This window comes from Mus caroli, chromosome 3 (genome assembly GCF_900094665.2).
Source record: "Mus caroli chromosome 3, CAROLI_EIJ_v1.1, whole genome shotgun sequence".
NCBI classification, from domain to species: domain Eukaryota; kingdom Metazoa; phylum Chordata; class Mammalia; order Rodentia; family Muridae; genus Mus; species Mus caroli.
This window is the reverse complement of record NC_034572.1, coordinates 9,859,870-9,869,594: the sequence shown is the minus strand read 5'-3', so window position 1 is coordinate 9,869,594 and position 9,725 is coordinate 9,859,870. Positions and strand designations below refer to the sequence as shown.

Here is a 9,725-nt window from a genome sequence, read left to right as displayed (position 1 = left end):
AGAGTTTTCAAGGGCTTAGGTTAGTGCTCGAACACCTAGTGTCCCCTATAATAGGTATAAAGAGGAATCCTCAAGATCTTGGGGTCACTCATCAGCCCATAAGAGCCACCTTGTCTAGTCTTTTAGGATTCTTCACAGATATCCACCAGTCTTCTGAGTTCATGGTAAGGCTATATATTTTTCCTCCCTTCTTTAACTTGGATGTGACTATGTGCCTTACCATGTGTTCAGACTGAGATCAAAGTGACTCATAGAAATTTCTGTACAGAACTCTTTGCTTGGTTGCTTGAGGCAGAGTTTTGCTATGTTGCCCAATCTGATCTGGGGCTTGAAATCCTCCTGCCTCAGCCTCCGGGATAGCTGAGATTGCAGGCATGCATTACCATGCCCAGCTTGTACAGAATGCCAGTTGCTTGGTTTTGAGACACAGCTTTGCTGTGTAGTTAAGGCCATATTTAAACTCACATTCCTTTGCCTTAGCCTCCCAAATGTTGGGATTACAGATTATTTAGAACTCTTTAGAAAGTGGGGCTGGAGAGATAGCTTAGTTAGTTAATTGCCTGCTATGCAAACAAGAAGACCTGAGTTCAATCCCTGCACAAATATACAGGCAGGTAGGGTTTACTTACAATATCAGTACTGGGGAGGCAGAGATAGGTAAATACCTAGTGTTCACTAGGGAGCCAGCCGAGCCTAACCAGTAAGTTTTAGGTTCAGTGAAAAGCTCTGTCTCAAAACTAAGGTGTATGGCTCCTGAGGATTGATACCCAGGTTGGCTTTTGGCACATACATGCATGCCTGCTTCCATGCTTCACACAGTCATGGGAATACACTTGCACATGTGCATACACACAACTCTTTAAGAGCTGTTTCATGAATCTTTATGTCCCCTTTTGCCTTCCAATGAGGATGGGGACAAGTACAAGATGGAACTTGTATTCACTGTGTCACAGTGAGCAGAGCCCTTCTTGGTGTCCTGAATGGGGCTTGTGGAAGCAGTACTGTAGCCTTTGCTTGGGTAAACAGTTTCATTAGAGACAGTTCATTAGTGTAGCATGCGTAGCCCATCTTGGTGAATATATGCATAGCTTGTTAGCTGTATCCTTAGCTAAGCAGTGTTCAGTCCTAAGAAACGTTTCTGTGAGTGAATTTAATGGACTATCAGAAAGCTAATGTTCTCTTCATGGTGTCTCTTCAAGAGGGGTCACCTTGCTGAGGTGGAGAGACTGTGCTCCTGAACCTATGAATGTCACCTCTCCTGCTTTGCCAATCCCATGAAGAGAACTCAGATTTTGTTACCCTGGAGCTTAGCCAGAGCCTGACTCAAGGAGCCCTCCATGATGCTGCAAGACTGGCTCTGACTTCCTCTCCTGAGATCCTCCAGCCATGTGTTCATCTCTTCTTGACCTTGTTCCCAGGCTGGACACCTCATAGTCACCTTCTCTACCTGATCATGGAATCTGGAAACTTGCTTATCCCGAAAGTACCAGGAACATTCAGAATTCTTGTCATGAAACACCTGAAAATCCGAGGCAGGAAGAAGTTGTGAGCCTCTCACCTATACTTAGTGTGGACTCCTCTACCTTGCCATTCCCTCTCCTTTCCCTGTCCCTCATGGCTACTTTTTGAACCCTCCTGTGAAGGCCAGCTCTCCAGAAAGACAGAAAGCCATCATCAAGTACAGAGAATAACAGAGCAGGAAGGAAACCTATAGATCCTTCTATTAATCCCATAGTACCAGTGAGGGTATTGCTTTCTACTATTCTGCATGCAAACACATGAAAAGCAAAGGCAAATGTTTGGTAGGACCCAGGACCAGCTAAATTCATTGCCTGTCATAGGCCTGGGGACCAGGAAGGTAGACAAAAGATATCGTCCTGTTTTGAATGTTTTTAAGGCACATGCCATAAGACAGTGCGCCCACCAGTGTTGGAGCACAGATGATGGTGATGATCTCATTCAGACAGTAATAAAGCCAAAACTTTTCTGTCAAAAAAGTGGACCACAGATAGAAACTGAGAATTTTAAGACATTAAATATTTCTAATGTAATAAAAGGGGAAAAATCAGAGAACTATGAGGTCCAAATTAGAACACGAAATTCCATGTAATAATAATATATAAGATGAGAATGGAAAAAGAAATGGAAGTTATTTAAGCTGAAGGCATAACTATTATACTATTATAAGGAAATGTGTCTTATAAGAGTTCTTAGCTCCTTAACTACTTAAAAGTGTTGATTCCTTTATAATGAATATACCTATTTATGGAATTCTGTTATATTAAAAAATAAATTTTAACATTTCCATGCCCTTTACTTTTGTTTTGGAAGCCTTTGAGCTCAGAAGTCAAGTGGGTACTGCATTGTTTTGTGCTGTGCAATAGATGAAAAATTTGTGTTTGAGAGAATATTTATTTTAAAATAAAAAAATTCATTTACAACATTTTATTTTATGAAGTAAATATTTAGTAGGCTAATTTTACTCAGCCAAAATGTCTTTGTCTTGTTTGTCAGACGGTGAAACATTAAATAGCAATTGCAAGTAACATGGTATTATTTTAAAATTATCAGAATGTTGATAAAGGTAAGCTTGAAGCCAGTACACCAGCAATCCACTGAAAAGAAAGATAACTTGATAGATATTATCGATATTAGGAGACTGAATCAATGGTGTCAAAATGAGAAATGAAGACAGAGCTAAAGTTCCAAATATAAATGGCAGGCACACCTGAAAGTAAAAAGAAACTTAAGATTAGTGGTGATTTTGTTTTCTGTTTTTAATAGCCATACAACATTACAAATATTCAAGAAGCAAAGGGCAAGGATGGATACAGTCTCAGTACTTCCTTGTAGTACCGATATTTACTTTGCAACTGGCAAGTTGTGAAACCACAGAATTAAATCCAGCTATTTTTGCTAAGTTTCCATGGATTCTTCCACTATTTACAGGGTTTCCAACTTACTCATTGAAATCAATGCGTTTGCATGAAGAAGAGTGAAGCGCATACAGAAATACATCATTTACACTAGCCAATACTGAACTAATAAACATTAGTTTAATAGTTGCTGACTTTTCTGACTTGAGGAATAAATAGACTCAGCTATGTCATAACCAAGTATTCATTCATAATACAATTTTAAATCAGAGTATCATTATAAAAAACCTTATGAATTAAAAAACCCTGAATTCATAAATAAGTGTGTTATCATACCTGAAATATTAATTAAATGATTCTAATGTTTTGCCTACTGTCTTTTGTTTAGATAAAGTAAGTTCCTTTCATGGAAACTTATTTTTACTGTCCCAGTTTCAAATCTTTGACTACTTAATAAATCCACCACTCAAATTCCAGTAAGAGTACTTAGTGCATATCATAATGGTTGCCAAGAGGCATGGGATTCTTGTTTACTGCTCACAACATTTTCACATAATGCAGTATCTAAAATGGGTCATTTTTACCACATTCATTCCATGGTTAATGCATAAAGCAAAGACTATGGGACGTCATAGAATATTTGGCTTTCATTACACATGGATAAAATAAGTGAATACAGCAACTGAATAAATAAAAAGGAAATGAGGAAGATTAAGGAAAATATATAAAAGAATAAAATTAGTTCAGAAGTATTCTGTTGATGTGAAAGCAACAACCACAAGGAACAAGGAAAGAATTTGTTCCGGAGAGTCACACATATTTTTGCTGTTGAGATCAGAAAATAAAATAAACCTATATGCCCACTTTCTCCTTCCCTATTAAATATAATACTTGAAGTCCTAGCCAGAGCAATTCGACAACAAAAGGAGATCCAGGGGATACAAATTGGAAAGGAAGAAGTCAAAATACCAATATTTGCAGATGATATGATAGTATATATAAGTGATCCTAAAAATTCCACCAGAGAACTGCTAAACCTGATAAACAGCTTCAGTGCAGTAGCTGGATATAAAATTAACTCAAAAAATTCAATGGCCTTTCTTTACCCAAAGAGTAAAAATGCTGAGAAAGAAATTAGGGAAACCACACCCTTCACAATATTCACAAATAATATAAAATACCTTGGTGTGACTCTAACTAAGGAAGTGAAAGATCTGCATGATAAGAACTTCAAGTCTCTGAAGAACGAAATAAAAGAAGATCTCAGAAGATGGAAAGATCTCCCATACTCATGGATTGGCAGGATTAATATAGTAAAAATGACTATCTTGCCAAAAGCAATCTACAGATTCAATGCAATCCCCATAAAAATTTCAACTCAATTCTTCACTAAGTTAGAAAGGGCAATTTGCAAATTCATCTGGAATACAAAGAATCCAGGATAGCAAAAACTATTCTCAACAATAAAAAACCTCTGGTGGAATCACCATGCTTGACCCCAAGCTGTACTACAGAGCAATTGTGATAAAAACTGCATGGTATTGGTATAGAGACAGAGAAGTAGACCAATGAAATAGAATTGAAGACCCAGAAATGAACCCACACACCTATGGTCACTTGATCTTTGACAAGGGAGCTAAAATCATCCAGTGGAAAAAAGGACAGCATTTTCAACAAATGGTGCTGGCACAACTGGTGGCTATCATGTAGAAGAATGCAAATTGATCCATTCTTATCTCCTTGTACAAAGCTCAAGTCTAAGTTGATCAAAGACTGCCACATATAACCAGAGACACTGAATTTTATAGAGGAGAAAGTGGGGAAAAGCCTCAAAGATATGGGCACAGGGGAAAAAATTCCTGAACACAACAGCAATGACTTGTGTTGTAAGATCAAGAATCAACAAATGGGACCTCATAAAATCGCAAAGCTTCTGTAAGGCAAAAGATACAGTCGGTAAGACAAAAAGGCCACCAACAGATTGGGAAAGGATTTTTACCAATTCTAAATCTGACAGGGGACTAATATCCAATATATACAAAGAACTAAAGAAGCCGGGCTCCAGAAATTCAAATAACCCCATTAGAAATGGGGTACAGCATTAAACAAAGATACACTAGAGTGGGGGGAGGGTGTAGGGGACTTTTGGGATAGCACTTGAAATGCAAATGAAGACAATATCTAATAGAACATTGTTAAATTAAAAAAAGCCTATATTTGATTCATTATGAAAAAATTATTTATTTTTTATTTGTTATTATTTGCAAAACACATGAAACTCAAGAAGAAGAAGAAGGTCAAAGTGTGGATATATCGTTCCTCATTAGAATAGGGAACAAAATACCCATGGAAGGAGTTACAGAGACAAAGTTCAGAGCTGAGAAGGAACTAAGGACCATCCAGAGACTGCCCCACCCAGGGATCCATCCCATAATCAGCCACCAAATCCAGACACTATTGCATATGCCAGCAAGATTTTGCTGAAAGGACCCTGATATAGCTGTCTCTTGTGAGGCTATTCCAGTGTCTGGCAAATATAGAAGTGGATGCTCACGGTCATCTATTGGATGGAACACAGGGCCCACAATGGAGGAGCTAGAGAAAATACCCAAGGAGCTGAAGGTGCCTGCAATCCTATAAATGGAACAACAATATGAACTAAACAGTACCCCCAGAGCTCATGTTTCTAGCTGCATATGTAGCAGAAGACAGCCTAGTCAGCCATCATTGGGAGGAGAGGCCCTTGGTTTTGCAAACTTTATATGCCCCAATACAGGGGAATGTCAGGGCCAGGAAGCAGGAGTAGGTGGTTTGAGGAATAGTGTGTGTGGGGGGACGGTATAGGGGACTTTTGGGATAGCATTTGAATTGAAAATGAAGACAATATCTAGTAAAACATTGTTAAATTAAAAATATAAGCCTATAATTGATTCATGATGAAAAAATTATTTATCACAACAACAAATAAATATGCCATGACACCAAACAAATAAACAAATCCAGCAAACAAGCAAACAAAAACTGGCTCTTTTTTGAGATTGGGTGATACACTTGAGACCTACCATTATCTTGAATATAGACAAATTTGTTTAAAAGAATTCATGGAACCTGGTGGATCTGTATCCACACATGCTTCCTTCTCACTCACATTCCATCCAGTTTTCAGTATCTTCTTTTAAAATAACTTATTTTATTTCTCCTGCATTTGATTGCTTATATATTTCATCTCACATATATGTACCCATGTTAGTGTTAAATGTTGCTTATGCTCTTCTCACAAAGGTCTGTGCCTGGGCTTCATGATACCTCTTCCTAGTGGAAAGAGAACTTACAATACAGTGGTAAAAGACTTTCTTAGAATGTTTGTATCATTGGATCCATCACCTAGTGCCAACAAGAAATGCATTAAAAGCTGTTTCACTAACCTACAGTAATATCTTGATAGTTCAAATTTGAAATGTTCTTATAATCACCTAAGTTGATGCTTTTATTAACATCTCATAGAAATTTGGTATTTTGTGGAGAACATGAAAAAGAATAATCCTATATAATTTATGTGTGATGGTAATCAGAGTCCCCCTTGTTTGTACAATGTCAATATTTAATTTACCAAGTAAAAACAAATCATGATAATAATTATATCTGTATTTACAAATCATGATAATGATATTTGTATTCTTGTTACAGATAAGTTTTAAGCTTTTATATATTAAAAACAAACCCCCCCAAATGACCCATAATACAAATTTCAGAAAAAGAGCCTGAGATCAAATTTGTTATAGACTAAGCTTGTAATTGGTTAGAAGGATATGCACGTATAAAATAACATTTCTACTAATTCAATATTATTCAAGTAAGGTAGGTAAAAACATAATGTTAGCATTTTGTTTTACCTTATAAGGCCTAGGAAGAGCTGGCTTCTGGTACCTCAGTTTAAGTAAAGCTATCATACATAGTACATCATTGAAAATGTTTATTAGTCCTATATATTTTATCAAACTGGTTAAGTTTGAACTTATTATTGAAACTGTAGATAAAATGACAACTTGAGTGACAGCTACAATAGGACTGTGATGGTCATTAAGCATTGAGAAGATGAGCGGCATCTGTCCTTCTTGGCTTGCAGAGTAGAAAATCCTTGATGCTGAAAGTATTATACAGGCAGTGCTTGCCAACGATGAGAGGGAGATCCCCAAAGAAATAACCCATTTCATGGAAGGGTATGCTCTGTTTACCCATGTGATAGCAACAGAATCTGCAAAAAATTAAACATAAAGTAAAGAACAAAAGCCATTTTGCTTGTTAATCTATGGCAACACTCATTTATTTCTTCTGTGAGCAATGTGACTCTGTACCTCCTTACAAAAGAGGGAAACTCTTCACTTACTTTGTGAATGAAATTTGGCATTATAGTATTTTTATTTAGAGATAAATTAGAAATTTCTATTTTTTCCCTGTTGTGCCAACTCCATGATAACCTGTAGGATTTTTCTTGCTCTGCAAATGGATATAGTGCATAACAGATGTATGACAATACCAGCTAATTTGCTAGAGGAGAGACAAGACAAGCCATGCTAGCTCTGAAACCATTTCAATTTATGCACAATCTGCAAAGAATAACTGTTATAGGATTCAAATTTTTTTTCTTTTCGTTGCCTAGCAAGAAGTCACTGTTTACAGATGGGCTCAACATGGCTTAAATTTGGAAAGAATAATGTCTATCATTTTGGGGACAGTATTACTACAGAAACATATAGCAGTCGGTCATATTGAATCTTCAGTCAGGAAATAGAGAATGCACAGAACATGTGGACATATTTAAAATCTTCAGGGATCATTTCTTGTGACCTACTTTCTCCAATAGGGTTTCACTTCTAGTTTTCCCACAGTATTTCCAAGCTGAAGACCAAGGATTCAACCTCACATGCCTATTAGGGACATTTCATAGCCAAAGCGCAGCATTCAAATACTGCCGTTTAAAATCATTTGTGCCATTTATTAGAATAATACAACTCGCCCTTCCCTTCATTCTCCTTTGCATAGTTGCACAGTTGTCCATGAGTCCATTCTCACTTCATATCTCCAACATAAATACTGGCACTAAATCAAACATTATACGTAGAATATTATTTTGGAATTTCTTTTCCAAAAGCAAAAACTAACTTCCAAGTTAGAACCAAAATCCATGTGCATCTCCAGATTTTTTTCTTTACAGGTTGAAGGAATCTACAAATGTGAATAACCTGATAGTGAACAGAAGTCCTTATCTGGACTTATCCTAAACTGCAGGCATGTAAACTATAAACACAGTTGACTTGTGCTAGGAAATATCTGAAGGAGTTATAGAATCAAATATGTGTGAGACAGGATTGAAAAATCCTGTCAAATAAATTAAAAATGGAAAGACTCTTCAATAGATACCATGATTATGATTTTTAAATATTTCTTTATTTACTTTGAATGATTTAGGTGTGTACCAGGTGGGATGCATGTATGTACCAAAGTGTGGGTGTGGAGGTCATAAGATAATCAGGGCTCTTCTACAATGTGGGTCCTAGGTATTGAACTCAAGTTATCAGGCTTAGCAATATCAATGGGCTTAAATATTACAGTATTCATTAATCTAAATGTTTGAAATTAGGAATATCAGTAATTAGGTTGTAAAATGTACAATAGAGTGCAAAATTATTTCAAATCATGTACATGGCAGTTAAAATCTAGTTAAAACTAAGCCACATAGTTATATATTTATGCCAAAGTAATGGTTTTGTATACATATTCAATGAAATTTTAGTTTTATTCCTTTATCTTTTTATCATAATGCTTTCAAATGTAGCATTTTCTTGTGTTTACTTAAAAAAACTAATGTATTGAGCTTTCTTTCGGTTGGTCATCTGACCTATAACTCATAGTTTATTATTCAGAGGATCATTTCTTTCAGAATTTGAGTCAAGTCCTTCCATTGCATCTTTAGATTTTTTAACTGCATTTAAAACACTGTAAGATGAGATAGTGTCAAACATGGTCCCATAAGGCATTTAAATGCAAGGAACTTAGATCTTAGAAGACATAGTAATGCACACAGTCGCAGGTTTGTACATGAGGCTGATAATGTATCGGTGGCATAATGGGATAAGCAGAGGACATGAAGTACGTTCTAGAAGTGCTATTTTAGAGCCTAGTACATCCATGCACAGGACAACGCAACTTCATTCAGGGAAGAAAGTGATTATTTCAGTTTTGTTTATACCAAACCATACCTGAAGTCGTAATTTCCTTTGGTGTCAAAACTACCAGATAGGATACATTAACCAGTACATAAAATACAACTATGATGGAAAGACAAGAAATCACGGACTTGGGAATTACTTTAGTAGGATTTTTTATATCACCTGCAAAACAAACAAAAGCTTGTTAGAGAAATAAAATATTGCAAAGCTTGGAATTCTTGTTATAAAAGGAATGAAATACATTTTTAATTGTCCCATTTTTTTCAACTGCTTGTAATGATACTGCTTTTGTGCTACACAATTTTATTCTTAAGTTCTAGAATATTTTGTGATCCTATGTTAAATACCAAAGCATATAGATTTTCCACCATAGATTAAGTCTGAACATCAACAACAATACAATAGAGAGTTTACACACATGTGGAAATGAAACAATTTACTACTGAATTGAAAAAAATAAATTGGTCAAAACGGAAATCAACGAGGAGAGCAAGTTGGTTTTGGAATTGAATGAAAATGAAAGCACTGGTGCTGGCACAACTGGTTGTTAACATGTAGAAGAATGCGAATCGATCCATTCCTATCTCCTTGTACTAAGGTCAAGTCTAAGTGGATCAAG

General features: G+C 36.2%; 1 protein-coding gene across 1 annotated transcript in view; it reads right to left on the bottom strand.

The window, feature by feature from the left end:
- Positions 1-2,479: 2,479 nt before the first annotated feature.
- LOC110291030 (solute carrier family 7 member 13-like) overlaps positions 2,480-9,725 on the bottom strand; it is a 14,441-nt gene continuing 7,195 nt past the window's right edge. Inside the window, exons 2-4 of the mRNA XM_021157966.2 lie at positions 9,137-9,268; positions 6,770-7,131; positions 2,480-2,728 (exon numbers count right to left, since the gene is read on the bottom strand). Coding sequence (XP_021013625.1) covers positions 2,480-2,728; positions 6,770-7,131; positions 9,137-9,268 — 743 coding nt within the window. The remainder of the gene's footprint in view (positions 2,729-6,769; positions 7,132-9,136; positions 9,269-9,725) is intronic.